At 36.6% G+C, this 23,537-nt stretch overlaps 1 protein-coding gene across 1 annotated transcript in view; it reads left to right on the top strand.

Moving 5' to 3' along the window:
- The first annotated feature begins 844 nt into the window (after positions 1–844).
- Positions 845–23,537, top strand: part of LOC121074056 (vitellogenin-1) — a 43,139-nt gene continuing 20,446 nt past the window's right edge. Inside the window, exons 1-19 of the mRNA XM_040565747.1 lie at positions 845–884; positions 1,397–1,417; positions 1,643–1,794; positions 4,257–4,508; positions 6,684–6,845; positions 7,535–7,686; positions 10,399–10,549; positions 10,645–10,802; positions 10,916–11,081; positions 12,185–12,307; positions 13,813–14,031; positions 16,074–16,291; positions 16,377–16,474; positions 20,836–20,960; positions 21,046–21,147; positions 21,235–21,354; positions 21,620–21,809; positions 21,897–21,990; positions 22,106–22,291. Coding sequence (XP_040421681.1) covers positions 845–884; positions 1,397–1,417; positions 1,643–1,794; positions 4,257–4,508; positions 6,684–6,845; positions 7,535–7,686; positions 10,399–10,549; positions 10,645–10,802; positions 10,916–11,081; positions 12,185–12,307; positions 13,813–14,031; positions 16,074–16,291; positions 16,377–16,474; positions 20,836–20,960; positions 21,046–21,147; positions 21,235–21,354; positions 21,620–21,809; positions 21,897–21,990; positions 22,106–22,291 — 2,729 coding nt within the window. The remainder of the gene's footprint in view (positions 885–1,396; positions 1,418–1,642; positions 1,795–4,256; positions 4,509–6,683; positions 6,846–7,534; positions 7,687–10,398; positions 10,550–10,644; positions 10,803–10,915; positions 11,082–12,184; positions 12,308–13,812; positions 14,032–16,073; positions 16,292–16,376; positions 16,475–20,835; positions 20,961–21,045; positions 21,148–21,234; positions 21,355–21,619; positions 21,810–21,896; positions 21,991–22,105; positions 22,292–23,537) is intronic.

Raw genomic sequence — 23,537 nt, forward strand, 5'->3', positions numbered from 1 at the left:
ACCTTCTGTTTTATTGCATTCTTCTTATAAACAAAGAAATTATCTTCCCTCTTGTTGTTATTTATAGTACAAATTTTGACCATTAGCCAGAAGCTAATGTGAAGGTTACACTGAAAATCTGTCTTCCCAGGTGTAGGCAGCACACAACACTTGCAAAAAGAGCTGTGGTAGGTACTGCGGAAAGACAGTTTCTCATTTCATGACTATGAGCTTAGAGGTATCTCAATCCTAAATCTATAAAATCAATTACAAACTCTCCTCTAAAAGTAGATGTACAATGTGACAGAGCAAGGTGTGTCTCCAAAGATGTGATCCTTAGCAAGTCAAAATTATCAGGACATCAAAGTTAAGACTGGAGAAAAGCTAACTTATTTAAGTTATTATTAATTAAGTTATTAATTATCATTAATTATATTAATTATATTTAATTTTATTATTTTATTTATAAGTTTTATTTTATTTATAAGTTATTATTAAGTTGTTGTTATTATTATTATTAAAGTTATTATTAAGTTATTATAATATTATTATTTATTCTTTTACTATATTATTATTTATTCTTTTACTATATTAACTACATGTCAAAAAAAAAAAAAAAGAAAAGAAAAAAGAAAGCAAGATATTCCAAAAACAAAATTTCTGTTTCACATAGAAAGAAAGTTGAAATAATGAGGTGATTTGAAGTTGTCAGCATTCATGCCCTCGGAGATGTTTATTTTTTGATTGATCAATACGCATTCTAAAATACAGTTATTTGTCAAACCAACTTGCCAAAAGGGCCATGTGATAGCACATGCCTTTATAAAAGGGAACCCAGCATGTTCACCTTTACTTTATCCCCATCATGAGGGGCTTGATATTAACCGTGCTTTTAACCCTGGTGGGTAAGTAACTTATCTGCTTTGATGAATTTAATAATAGATTCAGGAAGAGGTTTCAGAATCTAAGTACAATTCACTTACAAAAATGAACTTTAAAAATTTTATTTAAATATTTTATATTAAATTTTTATTAAATTTATTTTATTAAATTATTAATTATTAATTTTTTATTTTTATTTATTTATTTTAATTTATTATTATTTTATTTTATATTTATTTTATTTTATTATTTATTATTTTATTTATTTTAATTATTAATTAAATATTAATTGAAATTATTTTATTAAATTTATTTTATTAAATTTTATATTAAAATGATTTTATGACAAATTTTTTGTTGTTTGATAAAAAGAAACTTCTTGCGTATATGCTGAGTTACAAGTAAAATTAATTGGAAAGAGTTATGCCATATGCACAAGATGAGATATAGTCTTTCATACTAAAATACATTACATTTTGGGTTATTTTTGCTTTGTCATTTCATTACTCTTTTTTTTTTTTTCCTTCTCTTTCAGGGAGCCAGCATCTTAATTACCGTAAGTAATTTTCCTATCAGCTACTATAATTATAATGAGTGAAATTCAAAATAGAATCTGAAAAGTATATCAATGTTTAATACAATTTTACAACAGCTAATTTTCTTCAGGTGCAGTAAAAAAAATGAACAAATTCATCTTTTTTGTTCCATACATTTTAATACAGTTACTTTAATATGTTCTATACAATCTCTATAACATTTTATGGGAAACGTTTCTTTGCAGAACCCGATTTCAGTGAAAACAAGGTTTATACATATAACCATGAAAGTATACTTCTCAGTGGACTTCCAGAGAAAGGACTCGCAAGAGCTGGAATAAGAATAAAAAGTAAAGTGGAAATTAGTGGTATTGGGCCAAAACTTTGTCTTATTAGGGTAAGAAAATGTATTCAATTTGAAAGGTAAAATTCTCTTCATACATTTTTTTAAGCTTTTGGGAAGCAATTAAGTTTCATCATATATTGTGCTTACTCAGGCAGAATGTAACTAACACTATTATTTTTTTATGCAGTGCCCTAAATTCTGTTTGCACTTTGCCAGGTAATTCTCAGCTCAAGCCAGCCTTGGGTTTGAAGGATTTCTTCTGCTTTGTGGTCAGGGAGACAATGGAATGTAATTTGAAATGCACAATAATTTATTACTGGATCAATCCAATTGTTCCAAACTGTACAACCTAGGATTATTTAATCAACTGATTTCGTAACCAGCAAATGAAAGGCAATAAAACATGTGACAGTAGCTGGATGTGATTCAATATTTAGCATAATTAATGTCATCTGGTGGCTTCTTTTTCTGCAGGGTCCCAAATGACATCCTTTGTCATCCTCAGTTGTATATTTTTACTGCATGCTGAGTAATTACTAAGAGTTCTGATTATGTGAGAAACACTTTTGCCTTTAACAGAAGCCTATACGAGTTTCTAATGATGTATTGAAACACACCCCTCAATTGCTTCACACAAATTCTACTTAGTCTTCTGTGCATGTGGAAGAAAAATGATCTTTTTAAAAGCTTTTATTGGGCAAATTGAAAAACTGCAGATTAAAAAGACTGGTGACTGTCTGATAAATGCTTGTAAATGTTGTAGCCTTTCAGACTGAATTACCCTTCTGGTACTAGGTATTTTTATAAGTTCAAATTATAATAGAGCTAGACAGGAAACATTGTTTTTCCATGACCTTTGCACATAGCTGGATTTTTATTTTTTTTTTTCAAAAAAAACAAGGAAATAAGAGTCACACATCTGTACTGGTGAGTAGAAGACTTCCCTGGCACAGAGCAAGCAGAATTCTTATCCTTGCCCCATGGCCAGGGCAAGAGTATACATGTTGAAATGGCTCTTGGTATGCTGGGGTGAGTCTTCACCAGAAATTGACTCCTGTTCCCTAAAACCTTCCAACACTGTTTCACCTGCCCTAGAGCATTTGTGAAAAAGTTTCAGTTTCAAATATAAATACTTTCTAGGAAGAAAGGAGGAGAAAAAAAAAAAAAAGGCACAAGATTTTGGGGCAAGTTCTAAGTGAAAGGTAACAATATATTTATTCCCTTCTGCTCCTGGAGAAGTTTATTTTGCTGTTGTTATATTTAAATTAGATAGTTTGGAGAGATGGTTCAGGGAATTAGTCTTTCATCTGTAGCCTACTAGTTCATATTCAGCCTAAGTAAAAAGCTGTGGTCCCTGGGCAGTTTCCAGCTGACAATTTTTTCATCACAAACCCACAGGTAGGAATTGCCAGCTGTGTTCAAAACTGAGCAAACAGCGTAAGTCCTGCCTGAACCCTGAGGGCTCAGGAAAACTACCTCGTGCTGACCCTGCAGAGCAGTCTCAAACCTGCCCAAATGCAATATGCCAGAAGCATGTCCAAGAGGCAGCATGAGGGATTTGCTCTGTAACAGCCTCCTCTGTAAGCTTCAGTTACTGGGGTTGGCAGTGATCTCCACCAACAATAACAAAATAAATATGAAAGTGCAGTCTCCGACGATTTGCTCTATGAGGATTTAGTTTGTGTGGCTTTTTGAGAAATTAAATCACATCTTGCATCATATTGCCAGCCTAAAGTGTCAGAGATGAGTCTCTTTAAATTGTCAAAATATATAGGAGGGAAGACTCCTCTGAGAAACTAAGCTAAACATGCCCCATTCCCATGGGGTAGAAATCGTTCAAGTTATGCACAGTTTAGCACAACTTTCTACTTGCTTGGATGTGCCCCAGGTTGAAGCTAGAGCATGATGTGTGGAGCAGGGTTTGGGCCAGTGTCTGAGCCTTCGGCTCTTGTGCGCCACTGCAAAATATGTAGGGAAGGACAATTTTTGTAATCTGCTCTCCACTGCTCAAACTAATTATGACTATCTGGCTGGCCCAGCAGCCATGTTGTTATTAGTTTCTGACCGCTGTCTGTGCTCTGTGACCCCAGCAAGAGAGACGACAGAGTTCACAACAGGAGTTAATGATGCTTTATGCAACATTAACTTTCTCCTGCAATTTCCTGCAGATCTTCCATACTACTTTTGGGTAGCAACGTGATTCATGCAGTTCTTCTCTGGCTCATTTCTTCATACAAGTCAACCTTTGGCAATATGGATTATCTCTGAAACAGAACAGAGTGCAGTGACTGTGGAAATGTCACAGTCATTTGCATTACTCTTTCCTTTTATATATATAAAAATATGTATATTTGTATGAACTATGTTAAATGACAACTACAAGTTTTCCCTTTGAAGAGAATTTATGTTATTTAAATGTGTATTTTTGAAGTGAGTAAAATTCTAGTTGCTTACATGTATTGAAAAAAAAATGAAAAAGTTAAAGAGGAATTATATTCCCCCTTTTGTTCTAGATTCACTCGATCGAAGCAGCAGAGTACAATGGCATCTGGCCTACAAGCTCATTCTCTCGATCACTGAAACTGACTCAGGCACTAACTGGACAACTTAGTAATCCCATCAAGTTTGAGTATAGCAATGGACACATTGGAAACCTCATGGCTCCTGATTCTGTCTCGGATGATGGTCTGAACATCTACAGAGGGATTCTGAACGTGCTGGAACTCAGTATGAAGAAGATGCAGCATTCATACAGTTTACAGGAGGTGAGCATTTTGTCTTGGCCATTGTGGTTGCTATACAAATAAATAAGCCTTCTCTTCAGATTCTTCTATATTTTCTGAATTCATCCCTGATAAAAACTTCAATACCAAGAAACACCTAAGCTTGGGTAATCACCATTTGGTTATTCTTATGGAACAATATTTGATGGAGCTGTAGCTAAACAGGATGACAGAACAGTAGATTTTTAATCTGATTCATCAAAGTATTTCAGAAAATATATTTGCAGTATTAGGCCCTTACAAACTCTGGCTTGCAATTCTAGGAAAAGTAAATTCCTGTGAAAGCTGAAGCTTATGTAAAATTTGACTACTGTATTAAAACAGGCTTAAACTTTGCAACACAAGATTAAAGCTAAAATAACAGCAATTTGACTTTTTAACCAATCATATATACTTTAATATCTTGTAGCTCCTCTTTTAAACGGAAAACAGTACATATGCTATGATATTACTGTAATAGAGTTGACAGCTTCAGTTGATGCTCTGTTGGAATTTCCACTGTTTTTCAGGTTTTAATATCTTAGTCGAGGTAAATCATCTGATATTACTATTCACCATAGAAATTGCAATGTGTTTGGCTTTTCCAGAACCGTATTTACATTGATTAGACTACATTCGATTCAGAGATCAGCAAAAACCTTGAAATTATTATACTTTCATGTTATTTGTTATTTTTATTGAAAACGCAGACCAGAATAACTAATTTTTTTTAAATGTATTTTTATGTAACTGGAGCTCTTTCTCGGAAAGGAACTGCATTATTTAATATCGTGCTGCTTGTTGCACATAAAAACCCGGGTGGTGGTGTCGCATATTCTGCAGCTCTATTTTCTCATATCTAGTTTTACATCTTCATTCTTTCTAATTCAGTTAGCAATATGTCCCATTCTCATAGCTGAGCAATATATGTGACTTCACCTCCTAAAATCGTTGCCAAGTTTTCTTTGCTTTTCTCAGGCAGCAACTGATTAATGAGCATTGGCACACTTGCTTGACAATCTCAACTCTCTCTGTAAAGGAAGATAAGCATTATTAGTCCCTTAATACGAGCTGCACACAGGTTTAAAGGACTAAGCTGGGCAAGTCTACTTCACAGCCTACAGGGTGTAGGGCAAGGATATCTGAGCTAGCTGTGAATTAAATAACCCTACAAGTCCAGTAATGCATGAGGCTAACTCATCCCACCAAGCCACATTCCCCTTTAAAGTTTAAATGTCTCTACCTCACCCTGAAGTCTGCAGAGGAGCCCCATACCTATATCTGCAGAGTACAAGTCTTTTCGAAAGCCTGCATGTGGGTTCTTATTCCTAGCCCTTACCGAAGCCACTGTGTCTTCAGGAATGCTGTTAAATCAAAGATAGAGTGGGTATGACTTGCCTTGCAACCATCACATTTTGCTGTTCTGACATAGCCCAGAGCTGCTCTCTGGAGTGGCTATGCTATCAATAACAATAAAAAAATCATGAAAATAACCCTTCCTCCTAAAATGCAATCAAATATTTTCCTCTCCAAAACCTCCTCACTGACTGAGGAGATTTAAGAGCTCTTATAAATATATATGCTTGAAATATTATTGAAGATCTGAGCTAAAACTGCACACTCAAGAAAACCCACAATCAAAACCCTGCTGTCCTGAAATTCTTTTTACTTCTTGCTGTTCGTATCGTGACAGATCATCTGATATTCCAAGGCCTGTTCCATAGGCATTTTTAAGCTATCTATAAAAGCAAATTTTAAGGGCAGAATGTCATCTCCAACCTTAAAATACTTTGCTGTTGAGATTTCATTCGGACTGATCACATTATTTTGGCACTTTTTATTAATATTCCTCAGATTGTATTTCATAATCAACAGCTCTAACTGGAAATCACTACCCATCTTTTCTCAGGCTTCAGATCTTGTCTCAGGGAAGCTCTCAAATGTTTTAGTTCTCTCAGGGAAAGTCTGGTTTGGCTTACTGGTAACCTGTTACACGTAAAAAGGAAATGAAAGTACAGATCATCCCATTTTTCCTTCTAGAGAGTACAATGAATAAAAAAGCATGCACTTCCATCAGGAATTTTGAAAATATAGAATTAAACAGCAGAGTCCATGTGAGGAACTGATGGAGCTTTGTGGAGGGGTAAACTTCTAAGATCACTATCTCTATTTTGCCAGGCTGGGATTGGAGGTATTTGTAACACAACATATGCAATTCAAGAAAACAAGAGAGCAAACCTAGTCTATGTGACCAAATCCAAGGACCTGAACAGTTGTGAAGAGAAAGTCCAAGTGGTCACAGGTTCAGCATACACTCATCCATGCCGGACCTGCCAGCAGGTAAATTAGAGCAGTATCATGTTTACATATTTTATAGTCAAATGCAGAGAGACATTTAGCATCCACATTATCCGATGTTTTGCAACATCCAAAGTGAGAGAAGAGTCAGTTCTGTTATATCTATTGAATTTTTTTTTTCTGTATGAAAATGAAATCCACAGAGCAGCGGAGGTCTGTGGTGTGGACTGTTGTGTACTACACATATACCTCAGCTGGCTGGCTTGGAAACCATTAATTATCAACATGAGTTAATTCACCTCCTCTGTTAGGAGAGAGTAAAAAAAAAAAAAAAAAAAAAAACACTAAGTCCAGTTTCTGCTATTCAGGATAGATACTTCTGTGTCTTATTATAATCCTGTATTTGAAATAAGAAATTGTGTGGCTTTTACTGGCTGCTCTGCTCAGCAAGCGTCTCTCCTTCCCAAGGCAATAACCAATGACTTACACTTGGGAAAAGAAAAAAACAGTTAACACTTAGCAGTGTTACTAGCAGTAAAAGAAACGGAGCCAAGCAGCGTGTCTGACCTCTCCCATGGAAGTGTACAGGCAGAATTCACATCATGTGGTCAATGAGCAAAACAGCCCTGGAAAATAAGTGGGTTGAAGTGGGTGATGTAATAGCTTCTAGGCACAGAATTTGGAAGTTAAATGACTTTCTATGTTCTTTGTTACTTTTTTTCATTATAAAGAGAAACAAGAATTCCCGGGCAACTTCTACTTACAATTACAAAATTAAATATGCACGTAATGAAGCTGTAATCACACAAGCTGATGTCGAGGAAATACACCAGTTTGCACCATTCAATGAGATAACAGGAGGAAATGTTATAGTGGAAGCAAGGTACTGTACATATGCCTTCAATTCAGCAGCTAACTCAGCATCTCAGTAATCTGGTCAAACTCCATAACTGAAATAAATCCTTTACTTCCACGGTCTATTGTTTGCCAGTATTTAATTACATAAAGCCCCAAACAGTTCATAAAAACAACCTTCACTGTTAGTTGTAAATCTGAAACATGCACATCACTATCCAAATTTTGTTAGCTAAACTTGGCAGGGTTAGACTATTTTATTTCTCAAGGATATTTGATTTATGTCATAAAAGCCAAAACAAATGTAATTCTATCTGAAAAACTGTGAACTAATATATTTGCAGTAAAATACTTTGAAAGACAGTTACTCACTGAAAGAGAGTTCCCTGGAAAATAATAATGCAGTAAGAGACCCTGGAGACTAGTTCACAAGAAAGCTAGATAGGACTTTGGATTCCGATATACTTCCTAAGTACTGTGGGCTGCTTGCAAATCTTCCACCAAAACTGTTCCTTGATAGGAAATTGTTTTTTATTGCAAAAAGATTGGGAAAAATACATGTAAAAATTTTGTGTGTTTTTTAAACAAGTTTGGGGCAAAATGAGAACGTAGTTGTCTAAGAAATTAAGCCTCTGCTCAAGATCCCAGATTTTCAGTGTTTTAAATATTTTGATTTGTCTGCATCAAAATAATCTATTGAAAAGTTTTTGTTACCTGCTTTAGTAAAGAATTCTGGTAGACAGGGTAGTCCAACTGAATATCATTTTCTGAATGAATATCACTGTACAGAAGTTACACCTTAATCCCATTCTTCAACTGCTGTAATCTTGCATTGCTCCATTTTCTGTAAGAATCTACTGGTATAATATAAAGTCTTGGAAACTGCAACATCAGAAATTTCATGTCAATAAAACAATGATTAACTTAACTAATATGATAAATATTTTCAGTTTGGCTAACCAAAATAAAAAGAACAGTAAAGATGAAAGCAGCTTTCCTGTCTCACTCAATCTAGGTAAAGATGGATACAGCTGTAGTACTTTTTATGAAATTATAGGCTGCTGTGAGTGATCGTTAGTTTGGGGCCAGTGCTGATTTAAGCTCACTCTGCAAGCCTACATAGACTGTCATCCTTACTATTCTTCTTCAGGTATAGAGCCCCCAGAAAGGGTAGTACCTTTATTCTTCCCCATTTTCTCTTGCATTGCCCAGAAGGGCCAAACGTAGCTGGCAAGATATTGATGTGTCATACAAGTTTTCAGAAGTTAATTTTGCAATACACTCTGTGTTAAATAAATAAATAAATAGAAAATCTAGCAGCAAGGACTTAAAACATTTGGAGTTGATTTTTCAGACCTGTTCAGCATAAGACTCTTACAGCACCTTTTAAAGCCAAGAGAGGTTTTATTTTTGTTTCACCATTTAAATCCTATCTTTAGTATTCATTTGTTCTTCCTTTTGGAGTCTAACATTTTCTCATCTATTCTAGGAAGATATATCCCTTCCCAAAACAATGGAGATGAAAACATAATAGATCCATCACATTTTCAAAAAGGGAGTTAAATCTGCTAAAGTGTACTTGATGTTATACTTTCTGATCCAAAGTCCTTTTCAACAATATTATATAAACTTTTATAAAAAAGTTATAAAGTTAAAAAGTATAAAAAAGAAAAAAATCTCTTCTGCTTCTGTAGTTATTTCTATTCAAATTCTAGTGGCTTGTCTGGAAAGTAGTTATACGATATTTTCTGCAGCCATTCTCTGTAATCCGTAAAGAAGGAGTAGATAGAAAGTGATACAGGAGATCATCACAGATATTCCAAAATAAACAAGCCAATTTTCTACAGAGATTTTGAGATACTGTGTAGTACAACAATATTGCTTTTGGAATGTTTTCAGTTGTTAAATACAAATGCCTAACTTTATTATAGTGTCCTAAGTGACCTATTTTAAACGTAATTGGTGTCATAGGATGCATCTCTTTAGATGAATATTGAGCACAGACAGAAAATGTTTGCAAAGACAGTCTCTCATTGGAATTATTCCTAATAACAAAGGGTAGAGGTTTGGTGCTCTTTGAAAAGTTTCCAAAAACTTGAGTACTTTTCCAAAGAGTAATCCTGAATTTATCTGTCCCTCTTTGGGAAATCCAATTTGAAACTTCATGAGAACCTTTTATCTTCTGCAGTCCCCAGGACATTCAGCTTGCCAGGCAAAATGGGGAGGAAATAGAAATAGTGCAAATAAAAAGACTACAACGTTTCTTATTGTATCTAACAATTTTCAATTTCTTTTGAATCATCCAGGAGACACAGACATGTGAAAGCTTTTATGAACATCTTAAAAGGTTTAAATTAAGTGATAATTTCTGAAAAACTTTCCTACCAGTTATTTTTCCCTAATCCTTAGTTTACTCCTTAAGACACAACACACAGTTTCTGTGATTTTTTTCAGGCCACAGCTTCTCACCTCCCACTTCTTCCATAAATTCTCAAGCTGTGTTATTCCAGTTGAAGGAAAGACTGGCTCTGATCTGAGCCCTGTTGAGTAAATGAACACCTTCTCAGAGTACAGTTCTGAGCATCGTGTCCTAATGCCATCTGTTTGTAAATATCTTTACCCCTCAATAACCAAAGCCTTTAAAAAAGTGCAGCTGCATGGTAATGCAGAGAGGTAGAAACAGTTTGTAGTTTGTACCGTGCATCTTGTGATGTTATCTCTCTGGTTTCCTCCATTCCAGGCAGAAACTTGCCTTGATTGATGTGCAAAAGCACTTGGCAGAGGTCCCACCAAAAGAATTCCAGAAACGTGGGTCACTTCAGTACCAGTTTGGCAGTGAATTGCTTCAGCTTCCTGTCCACTTATTCAAAATAAAAGATGTGGAAAGCCAGGTAAATTCAGCCTCTGACAGACTTTTGGCTGGAGATTAGAATCAGTGCACGTGGGAAACAGCATGTGAGCTTCACGCATTTTAATCTTCCTGCAGATAGAAGAAAGCCTGCAAGACCTAGTAGAGACCACATACGAACAGCTTCCCAGTGATGCACCAGCGAAAGCCCTCAAGCTTATGCACCTCTTCCGTGCTGCAAATGAGGAGAATTACGAGTCAGTGTGGAAACGGTTCTCAAATCGGCCAGCATACAGGTACAAACAATACAAGTAGTGAATCTTCTACTGATAAACTCTGTTGGAGGCCATCTGGAATTATTGTGTTCAAGTACTGATCTGGAAAATGGTCCTTGCCTTTCCCATTCCAGGCGCTACTTTTTGGATATACTTCCTGCAGTGGCCAGTCACCGTGCGCTCAGGTTCTTGAGGCATAAAATGGAAAAACAGGAGCTCACCAACTGGGAAGTGGCTCAGTCAGTGCTTGTGGCTCTGCATTCAAGCACGCCAACTCGGGACGTGATGGAGGAAGCTACAGTAGGATTCTTTAAACACTCAAATCGCTCTTTACTGATTTTCGCATCTGCTGTATTTATTACTTTGACAAGATTGCAAAGGCTTTGAAAATATAAAGGTTTTATATCCTCTAGCGAAGTTGAAAGGAGTTTATTTCCTGAGTGTCTTGAGGGGAGGAGAATGCAAATCAAAAGGGCAAAAATGAATCCAAAATAAAACTGGAAAGAAAGAGTGAAATACTCCCCAGTGACAGAGGTTATTGTTGCAAACAGTGGTTTCTAGTCTTCCTTTGTCCAAATGTACTTTATAGTTACATCAGATTGGATCCCTAACAGAGTGTCTACAAAGACTAGGGAGTAAGAAATACATATTTGTTATATCCGTGTATTCATCCTGATTGACCTGGCAGGATGGATATAAATCAGAGCAGATCTATTGAAATCAAGGGAATTATGCCAATGTAGAGCCCATGTAGGAGGTTTAATCATTTTTACAATTTTTTCGTATTCTGCAGGGTCTAATTCTGCCCTCAAATGCAGATACTTATCTCTGCCTATCCTCAGTAAAGACCATGAATATCAGAATAGAGTTTTGCCAGCTGTAAAAGCGAAGACAGCCTGGCCATTGCTGTGTGGTAATGCTGTGCTTCCCACTCAAAGTGCGTTGTTGCCTCCCATCATTTCCTACGTTTATATGAATATTCCTGTCTGCTCAAAGTACCGAACTCCATTCACAATGGATCTCAAATTTTCATTTTGTATCTATAGCTGAAGCAATTATAAAACACCTAAGAATGTTTTTTGAATAATGTGTGCCCAGTTAATAACCTATCCATTTCATAACTGGTTTATTTACTCCTTTCAGATTATAGTCTATACCAACTTTAAATCCAAAACACTATAAAAGCAACACATTTGCCTTCCAGATGTTACTTGGAATTACTTTGTGATTGCATTGTCAAATAACAGTAATATCCGTTGAATAACTATAAACCCATTAATACAAATAAAAATAAAAATAAAAAATAAAAAGCCTAGTATTGCCTTGAATTTTGCAGAAACACTGTTTCTAATACTGCTGCTCTTTTCATTAATGGTGGTAACAAATAACTGCTTTCTCCCCAGCTCATCGTGAAAAAGCATTGTCCACGCTCAAGTACTGTACTTGGAAAGGTTTGCCATCTCAGCTATGCATCACTGTGCCACAAACAGTGCTCCTCATCAGACTCCTGCTCTGAATGTCTCCAGGTAACCAAATTTTTATGTATCATTTAAAAGAAGAATTAAGTCTTGAGTTCTTTCCTCATTATTCAGAAATCTGTATTTCACTTAAGTACATTGTTTCCTTTGGGGAAAGGAACCCCAGTTGGTTAAATACAACATTCTTATCTTCAGATTAACACACAAAAGAGAGTGAGAAGAAGCCTCATATAATTCATGGCACTTTCTATCTGAGTATCTCTGAGTGCTTTATTGCCAATTAATAATGAAGTCCCATGGCACTGCTCTGAAATACTTCTAGATATAAGCACTTAACAGATATATAAACTGAATGACACAAAAGCCCAGGGTTTTGCTCAAAGCTGTGTAGCTCAGACATTTTCCAGCCAGAAACAGAGCCCAATCATCCACATTGAGTATAAGGTTTCAGTAACAGCATTAACATCCCTGTTCTGCAATGTTTTTACTCAGCATGCCTGAAAACAACTTAAATAGGCAGTAAATAACATTTTCCCATTCTAGGCGTGCATGTCATGGTTTACAGAGGTTGTCCAACTGGCCAATGATAGAGAGAGGGAAAAATAAGTTTTCTCAATCCAGAACACTGGTCAGTCCACCACCCTCAGTAAAAACAGGGTTTTACCAATACATTGTATGCCTGCCATTATTTTTTCCTGTGGTATGTAGGCATGGTTGATGTTCCTACATGCATTTCCTGTGTTACAATTCCAACCAGTGCTCTTGAGCTAATAAAATCTAAGAAACCCAGTGCCAGGGAATGGAAATTCTTTCCCAGAGCAAATGTTTATGTAGCCTCATTCAATGCATTTTAAAATTTTAATATTTTAAAACAGAGGAACTGTATTGAAATTATTCTACAACATCTGTGTTTCTTTTGTAGAGCTTTTTCTTTTTTTCTTTGTAAAAGTTTTCTGCTAGGATATAGTTCTTTTCTCATATTCAGAGTCTTCAGACAACTATTTTTAATCTTGCCACATAAATATAAGTGTGATCCAGTTACTTACAAGGAAGGCTGTAAAGTGACCTGATGATCTCATTCCTGGCTATCAATCCACACTAAAAAGTTGCTGTCACAGATACATTGAAGGACATCACCACTAGCCCTATCTGTTCAGGAATCTTATTTAAGGGTCTGAAGGATTAAATTATATCTGCATTTTTGCACCTGTCTTCAGACAGTAGGCAGAGATATTCAAAGGACTTTATTGCTGGGTTCTCAACTCACCCTGAAAAGCAGTAGGAACTAGAATCTATCCACTAATTTTGTCTTTAAAAATCTTATTAGATAACTTTAAGGCATAATGATGAAGAAGCTGTTCATAGCAGCTTTCTTGGCTATACTTCCATGAATAAAGTGTCCTATTCATGAGCATAAAAAAGAATTTAAAAAAAATAAAGTAAGTGAGTTGAACAAACTGAAATTATCAAAGTCAAGCCTCAAACATAGGCTGTGGAATGGAGTATAGATAAGAGCTGGAATTGAACTCAACAGATTTGTTTTCCTTTTTCAGCTACTCCATGGCTTTGCAGGAGAGGCACTGAGCAAGTCTAACACAGAAGAAATTTCCCTGGCCTTGAAAGCCCTTGGAAATGTGGGACATCCAGCCAGCATCAAGCACATCAAGAAATTTTTGCCTGGATATACAGCTGGTGCCTCAGATCTGCCACTCAAAGTCCATGCGACTGCTGTGATGGCCCTGAAAAATATAGGCATAAGAGACCCAAAAATGGTAAGGAAACAAAAGTCTCCGTTGTACGCGATAAGTCAACGTATTGGTGCTAATCGATGATGGGGGATAAGGGAGAAAGTAGCAGGATTTTTTTTTTCAAATGTAGCTATAATATATTTGGGCTTTTTTTTTTTTTTAATTCTTTCACCATTCCTAAGTTATCATGTTTTATTCCTTTTGACATTAACCTCTAGTATTTCAGAAAGCAGCAAAAATCCCATTAAAAGGGTATATTCATTACCCTGTTGTTGAAGACAAATCAGTATTTCCACTGCAAACATTTATTTTCCAAGGACATTAGACAGAAAGCTAAGTTATTGACCAAAATGTGTTTAGTGCTACTTCAACTTTGGTATGTGAGAGAACCACAAAACAAGGTTTTCAGATAATTGACATTTAATACTGAGTGTCACATCTAATCGTAATTCAAGACTGGATCTTATTGTAAATAGATACTAGAGGTTTGCATCCTAATTACAAATTTACAGACATTGTGTGGGTTTAAGTCATAAACAGAACATTTACTAAATGTGACTTTTGTCCCTGAACGAGATAATGATTAGATATCACATACAATGGCTACACAGGCATAATCTCATCTACCACAGACATCACTTTACAATCATTTTCACCTTAAAGCAATCCACTTCTAAAAGGAAACCTTACATTTTCAAGCTTTTTTCTTGATATTGAATTTTTTTGTTTGTTTTATATAAGACTATTCTTAACATAAAAAGTAAAATAAAAGGTTTTCATTAACTATTCTCCTACTAATCTGTATCATTTTTTCCATTATACTACTATTTTTTTTGCATGTGACTCCCAGTTTGAGTACACATATTGATCCACAGACAATAGTGTGCCAGGGTATGCTTTTAAGCAAAAGAATAAAGAAACAATTTACTAGAGTGCAGGAGCTAGACAGGGAAAATGGGGTGGGGGGATGGAGAGACTAGCAAGGGTAGGAATTAGGTTATTTGCTGGGGAAGGAAAAAGCTGATTTGGTGTTTGGAAACAATGCTGTATCTCTGCTTGCCCTTTGGCCCAGCTTTCCACAAGTGACCCAGACTGCTGTTTGGTTCCATTTTATATGCATTTACTTTAGAGAAAATTGATCTGTAGCAGGTTAATGACTATGACTGGATTGTGCATTGTTCAAAAACCAGTTTAATCCCTGGTTTACAACCAGCTACACACCCATATTTAGTTAGTAGCATTTAGAAGGAAGTTACTGCATCCTTTTCACACTTGGTATTTGATAATCAATATAGTCAAATTAATGACATCATTCAGGTTGTTTGCAAAGTTTGTTGAAGTTTTCTCAATCAGACATTTCAGAAGAGAGCATGTATATGCACTGTCCCAGTCAGAAAGGACTTCGCACAGGGATGGCCAGTTGGTGTTACACCATTTCCATCCTGTTTGAAGTTGAGGTCAAACACTTCAGTGCAGCTTGTGCAAAAGTGTATGGTTCCAGTACAAAATTAGTCTTGATACTAAATATAGTACACGATAAACACATCAGTCACGAGTAGTTCTGTGAAAATTACATTTGTTGCATAAGCTTACAATTTTAAATTGCCTAAATGGCATAGAGATTATTGATAGTAAACTGTTTTTTATTCTGGTAGAAAGAGCCCCAGGAGAAATGGTTAGAAGTAAGGTATACCTTTATATGTAGGGATCAGTGATCACTGAAATCACATCTCAGATATGTGGTGGGTTCTTGAAGTCTCTTTTACTTACATTTCATCTTGGTTATGCTACAGATATAATTCGTTAGTGCTTAACAAGGGACAATAGATTTAGTGTAATGCTTATCCAGTGAAGTTCTATGGCTTTGATCGTGTAGGAATCAGAATACATTACCATAATGCCCCTTCCTGCCCTCAAACTCTGAAACCAGGAATATCGTTACCATAATAATTAAACAATACAAATTTTTACTGTACTAGTGATGAAGAGATGATTCACTGATGATGAATGGTTACTAGAAAACTCTTCAAATATAGAGTAAATCTGAAAGTATGAATTATTTTCAGGTCCAGGCTATCACACTTGAGATTTTCCTGAATCACAGAGTTCATCCTCAGGTTCGAATGTTAGCTGCAGTGGTTTTGCTTGAAACCAAGCCAGGTATTCCAATCCTGATGACATTAGCTGATGCTGTGCTGAAGGAACCTAGCATGCAAGTGGCAAGTTTCATCTACTCTCACCTGAGGGCCCTGGGTAGAAGCACAGCTCCGGATCTTCAAGTGATGTAAGGAAAATCTGCCTCATTTCTCTAGATGAAGAACTTGTTGCAGACAAATTGAGGTGTTAATGTGCTCACTGATTTTTTTCAGGGCTTCTGCCTGCAGAATGGCTGTCAGAGTACTAAGTCCCAAATTTGACAGATCTGGATATCAGTTCAGCAAGGTTTTCCGCTTCAGTATGTTTAAAGGTAAGATACATACCCCCCCATCCCTGCCCCATAGTAATCATCCTGAAGATTTTTTAGGGAAATATATACAGGTTGAAGTATAAAAATAAAGTATGAGAGTTTAATTGCACTAGCTGCATATTGTTGCTCCATATTCTCCTACATTCCGTGGAAATAAATAAATAAATAAATAAATAAATAAATCTCAGGCTCTCCATTTTGAGAGTATTTAGGTTCTTCTGTATTTTGCACTGCACACTGCCAGCATGAAATTACCAGAGAGCTTATGGGGCTCTAACCCTCTATTTTCATTAGCCAGTGAGGCACATGTTTCTGTATCAAATGCTGTAGTCTCAGTGGTGCTTAACAATTTCATAGCATTGTTCAGCACCAAACAAACAGAAGGGACCTAAATTACTGCTGAAGTGGATTAATTTCTACCAGTGTTGAACATGTACAACTCTTTCTGAATTCAAATATGATGCTAAATTCCCTTCACCCCAACAGTAGTGCCCAGTGAAACAGCAAAAATGGTCAGATATAACAATTCATTGCACCCATGAGCAGCTAACTCAAGCATGTTGTCTAAAGATTTTTCTTGCACCTTCTTTCCAAGATTCTTTACTGGAATGAGCATATCCATGCATGCGATCTGCAATCACACCAGTTACATCAATGGGAGTCACATAGAAAAATCAAGAGCATTGGCAGTTAGAGGGGAGAGGACCAGATTAGAGGACATCTCTTTCTGGGCCAAATTGTACCTATTTCCATTTCCCATTTATGTTACTCTTCCCAGTAGGGGTTTTTTAAGCAACTCCCCCATGTAAATGACCATGACAGCCTCAGTGATTTGGCATACGTAGCTGGCAGACTAGAGAGATTATATCTACAAACACAGTCTCCTTACACATGCTGTTTATCTAAAGAAGGACTTAGATGTTTTTAGCACTTTTTTTATTCACTGGTATATATAAAGATTCTTTTCAAAGTCATCAATAGAAAAAGAGACTCAAACATCTGAAACCCGCAGTGTTAAGTGTGCAAGTACTTTTGCCTTCTTTTTGGGACAGGAGGGGGTTTTGGAAGACTTTTGTAGATCTTATTGTTGCCCTTCTCCTGTTTCATGGTTTTTATATGACCATTTAGTCTGGTCTATAATGAAACTGAGTATAATACATACCACAGCAACCACAATACCACATGCTTGCTTCCTCAGAGATGGAGGCAGAGAGTGTCCAAAGAAATACAGTAGATAATACACACTGTGTGAACTTTTGTACCATTTAAAATGCATTCATAGAGAGATGCATTTTCCAGAAATAAGCAGATACGTGTTTCAGGTTTTAGGTATTCATTTTCTCCTTATTTTTGCTTTAAAAATGAAGTTGCCTGTATTTTTGCACAGTGAAAAAGAGGGGTGCAGTACACAGGAGGGTAGTTGGCAGAGGACTATGTGAAATGGATTATTTTGTTCTGGCTGTAGCCTCAAAATGCAGCAGAAAGTGAATTGAATTGCTGTTAATTCTTGGTGAATGCCAGTGTCACAAATTTGGTAGCAATGCAGATGTGAAATTTAAACTTCTCATCCTGAAGACTAAGGAACACGTGTTCCTTTTCTCACTTATTTAATTCTTAGACTTGTATAATTCAGTCAGCTAAGTGAAGTCAATCCTCAATTACACTGGTGTGGGAGGAGGCTCCATCCTCCAGTTTTCTGATTTGATTTGTCACCACTAGCCACGGGTGAAATGTGTTTCAGTGAGTTCCTTCTAGAAGAGTTACCATAGTGACAGCAGTAATGCAGTACCTATTTTCTTGCTAAAAACAAAAATGTGCCCTCAGCATCACAGTTCTTTGTGGTGCTAGGTGCTGAATTTTTAATGACAGGCACTAATGTCAGTTGAATGTACCTCTAATCTGGAATCTGTCACACATGGCCACCTCAAATAGTGCTTCGTGCTCTGCACACTGCCACTGAAATCAAATGGACGACCCAGGTACTGCTCAATATGGAAACTAACAGAATCTGACTCTCAATATGTACAGGGTTTTCTACAGATTTATATAATGAAATATGCTTACTAATATTCATAGGTATCAAAGACTGCGTTATTTGATCAGTGATTTTCCTTTCCCTCTTCCTTGAGGTAAAATATTTAGTCAGATATATACAGGTGCCATCACACTCTCACAGTGAAGTGGCTATGGTGCATCATCTCACTGAGTTAGTAGGATTCTTCATTGGTAAATATTTTCTTAGAGCATTAGAGCTACATAATGCCTAAGGTATAGAAAAAAAAAACTACTATCTTTAAGTTGATGAATTTTGTTTAATTATTTACATATTTACGAGCAACATTTCTTATGAAGTAACAGTAAGTACTTTTTTTTTGTTGTTTGTAACTAACAGATTTCATGGGTTAGAAAACATCCACACAAAAAGAGCTTTAATAAATTTGCCGAAAGTACTATGTCTCATTGTAGTTGCCAGAACATGTAACACCTAGGACTGCTCTGGCTAAATTCATTCAGAGAAAATCTAGTCTTCTTATTTCCAAGTCTCAAGTCAGTTTATAGTAACGTCCCAGTGTGATACCATTTTGTTTTTTATTTTCTATAGGAAAATAAATGAGGTGATGTGGTGGTTTTTTTTGTTTGTTTTGTTCTTTCCCTGGCTGCCTGCTGAAGGTTCTCCACTGATTCCTCTGCCATGGGAAATTGCCTCTTATGGGATAGCATAAATGTTTGTATTTTGATCACAGGAGCTGTTACTGAACAGCATATTTTGTAGGCAGAGTGCATAGCACATTGGGTAACACAGGAGCTTCATGCAGAAGGAGAGTGAAGGTGACCTAGTGAGAGGTCAATTCATAGAGATTTTGCAGACTAAGTGGATTGCCTTTCCAACAGATTGTTTCTCAAGTACCTGGAAAGTCGGAATCTATCCTGAGAAATTAGAAATCAAAATTAGTCTCTGTAATCTGATACTAAACTTAATGTGAGATACTAAACTTAGTGAGCTAGGGCCAAGGATCATTCAGGCCTCTGTCAGCATGCGCAAATTCAAAAGAGAATGACAAGGTGTTAGCATACTAGTGAGATTTTGTCTGAAACACAGAGAGTGGCACTAGAGAAATCACATGGGCCTGAGTATTCATAAATATCAACATTTTTGAACCAAGCAATAATCTAGTCTTCAAATTATGGCTAAATAATTTATGAGAATTTAATCACTCCTTTTCTAGAAAGAGGCCAAAGTCGCACTCCCTCTCGTTACAAATCCAGGATTTGGACTCAATGATCCTTGTGGGTTCCTTCCAACTCAGGATACTTTATGATTCTATAAACACTTGAAAATATATTTCCTACAATACATCAGTAATTTCTGCACAGGTATTGAAATTATTGGTCTGCATTTTCTAGGGCTCTGCACTTATCCTGGATTTCCAAAGCTGATTTCTGGTGGTGTTAGAATTCTAGGGCCTATTTAATCAGTATATGGTGCCTATGTCTAACACAAGGGTAGCAGAAATTTAACATAGGGACTCCTAAAATATTTTCTTGTTCTCTGTCTAGTATTGGAAAAGGAAGGAGGGTTGGAATAAAGGAAGCACAACAGGGATGCCTACATATTGTGCTGCCCTAGTTCATTTTGAAACTTAAGGAAACTTAGAAAAGCCTTGGGATTACTTTAATTCAGAAAACAGGACTGCATAAAGCTGTGCCAAGATCAGGAAGAACATATAACTGCGTTCTGCACTGATTACCTGTACCTAAGAACATTGTAGATGATAAATCTAAAGAAGAGAAAATAGCCAAAAATTACATTTGTTTGAAGTTTACCCAATAGTTAACAATTATTTAACAATTAGTTCATTTTATGTAAAGAGCTACAGCATTTGGAACGAGGTGTGTTAAATTGCCTCTGAGTCATCTGGGAAACAAATCTACACCTCACCATCTGTCCTTACAGGACATCTATATCCCTTTTTCTTAAACTATTAGCAAAGGATGGCAAATCTGTTTTCATTTCTGATCCCCTTTGTCAAGTTGCCTTAAGTGATGTCTTGTAAAAGCATTTCATAAGCTGGCATTATAGAATCTGACCGGATGTAAAGGATATAGCAGAAGCAATTGGAAAAATAGCATATCCACCATGCAATGAGCAGGGGACTTGTAATTTTGCCCATTAACAGTTCAAGAATGCAGAATATTCTGTTTGTGACTGTTTTATAACATCAGCTTTATAGCTGGGTTTTCTGGCCTTTCTCATACCATGCTGTAGCAGTTGTATTATGCAATTAGTAAATTGATACAATCTGCACACTGTGGCTTTAAAATACTAACTAGGCTGTGTTTTACTACCTATTTCTCTTCAGAGTTCCTTATGAGTGGACTGGCAGCTAAATATTTGGTACTGAATAATGCAGGCAGCTTAATTCCAACAACAGCAATATCCCACCTGCGGACACATTTCCTTGGAAGAGTTGCTGATCCCTTTGAGGTAATTGAGTCTACCAGCAGTTTGCCCCTCACACCTTCACAGGACCATCATCCAATTGGCATTTACATTTTGCTTCATCCCACAGGTGGGAATAACAGTTGAAGGACTGCAGGAGGTGTTTGCTAAAGGTTACTCTCCTGACAGGGACTGGGAGACTGACTATGACTTCAGGGAAATCCTGAAAACGGTAAATTATCAGGAAAAAGGAAAATCTGTCAGGTACTGGTTTGCCAAATGTTACGAAGAGCCAGACTTTCTTCCTCTTCTCATGCAGCTCTCGGACTGGAAGGCACTCCCGAGTGACAAACCTTTTGCTTCAGGCTACTTGAAGATATTTGGCCAAGAGTTGTTCTTTGGTGGACTCGATAAAAACACCATCCAAAATGCATTGCAGGTATCATTTCAAAAACACCACCAGATAGATAAGCACCAAAAGCTTTAAAACACTGTTTCTTCCACACATTTCCCTCCCCCCCTTTTTTTAAATTCTTAATTCAAGAGATTTTTTTTGTCTTTAGTATTAAGGTAAATAAATTCAAACTTTGATCAGGATTAGCTATAATCATTGCTGGCAGACCTTCCCCTGAGGCACAGTTAATGACACAGATCATGATATTCAAGCTCAGCTTATTTAGACAAGTTGAACTCTGTAATTGCAGGCATGGTATGGACCTGATGAAAAAATCCCTTCAATAAGGAGATTAATCAGTAACCTTCAAAGTGGCATAGGGAGGCAGTGGACCAAGGCTTTACTGTCCTCTGAGATCCGTCGTATCGTGCCTACCTGTGTTGGGTTCCCAGTGGAGACCAGCTTCTATTACTCTTCTATCACAAAGGTGGCAGGAAATGGTAAAGTATTTCAACACCTGAGCAAAACAAACATGGTTATCAGGATTGGGGGGATTTTTAACACTTTGTTTACTTTCTTTCTAACAGTTCAAGCACAGATTACACCTTCTCCAAGGTCTGATTTCAGATTGACTGAGTTACTGCAAGCCAACATTAGGCTGCGATCCAAAATGAGTCTAAGGTAAATATTTTTCATAAATTGAAAGAATTGTATTTCCAAGTGACAGAGGCCACAAAAATTTCAACAGCTGTTTGCTGTATGTACATAATTTTACCCTCTCATTCTAACTTTTCAGCATGGCTAAGGATATGACCTTTGTAATTGGGATCAACACAAACATGATCCAGGCAGGGTTGGAAGCACACACCAAGATTAATGCTCATGTACCTGTGAATGTTATTGCCACTGTCCAGATGAAGGAAAAAAGTATCAAAGCTGAAATTCCTCCGTGTAAAGAAGAGACTAACCTATTTACTGTAAGGTAAGTCATAGCACTTATCTTTCTTTGTAGCCTTGTAGAGTCTTTCCAAATTAAATGGAACATTTGCTTAGGGATCTTGCCTTTGACTAACAGCTTGAGTAACTGGAGTGATCAGTGTAGTTTATTGAATTTAAATGAAAGGACATGTACAAAAGCTTTGCTTGAAAATATGTTTTACTTTCTGTGGTCTTGACCTGAAAATTACCATTTCTCAGTTTTTGAGATTCATAAAATATTTGAAACTCACAAGGCATAAAATTTCTATCCCAATATATATATTTGGGTTGAAGACACTAGGTAAAATATAAGCCATCTGGATTCTATCAGTTGTAACAGATAACCCATACAAATTTGCATTTGGTGCCTGGAAGCACAGAGGACTTGGTGTTTCTTGTGTTTTTACCTTGTCACCCTGTAGCTGCCATTTGGTTTTCTTGCCTGTTCGGTCTACTTGATTTATTATCAGTGTATGCAATTACAATACACTCTGGAAAACTATTGTAGCCAGATGCCAAACAAATGAAAACAGATGGAAATACAAGTATAAAGAGAGGGATAAAACAGAACGAGTATGTCCAAGGAATCAAAGCAGTAGACCAAAGCTTAAAAAAACCTTCATACACACACACAAAAAAAAAAAAAAACCACTGAGAAAGACAAGCTGAAAATTCATAACAAAGAAAAATGCATCACTGACAACAGAAATCAGCTATTATACAAGCTGCAGAAATGTTAATAAGTTTCTGCTCTAAGAATACAGCCACAACAAAAGAGCTCAGTTGCTTGATCCAGCTGCAATTAGCATTCATGGCTGCTGGCCCAGAGAAGCTCTGCAGGTCTCTTCAGTTTAGCCACCACAGAAGCTAATCATTATTCTCCCTTGCTCTTCAATGGTCACAGAACCGCCTATTAGGTATTTGACATCACATCCTCCTCCCTACTATGATTCCTCAGTTCCATCAATCATGATTGTAATCAGGTTCTCCACACAGAGGAGGGAGAGTTTCAGCAGTTCACAGAGAGTCTGTTAGCTGTGTGCAAACTGCTGTGGCACCATGAGCGAATGTTTTGTTCAGTTTCTTGTGAATGCCAAGACAGTATACTCCCAAGGTCACCAGGGACAGCAGGCACCTGATCTCACTAGTTCTCATCAGAGAGGACAAAGTGGATATTAATGAACTCAGTAAGGATGCTGAACTGGAATGAGAATATTGGACACTGTGATGGAGTTTAGAGCCTCAGGCAG

This window comes from Cygnus olor, chromosome 8 (genome assembly GCF_009769625.2).
Source record: "Cygnus olor isolate bCygOlo1 chromosome 8, bCygOlo1.pri.v2, whole genome shotgun sequence".
Taxonomy (NCBI): Eukaryota; Metazoa; Chordata; class Aves; order Anseriformes; family Anatidae; genus Cygnus; species Cygnus olor.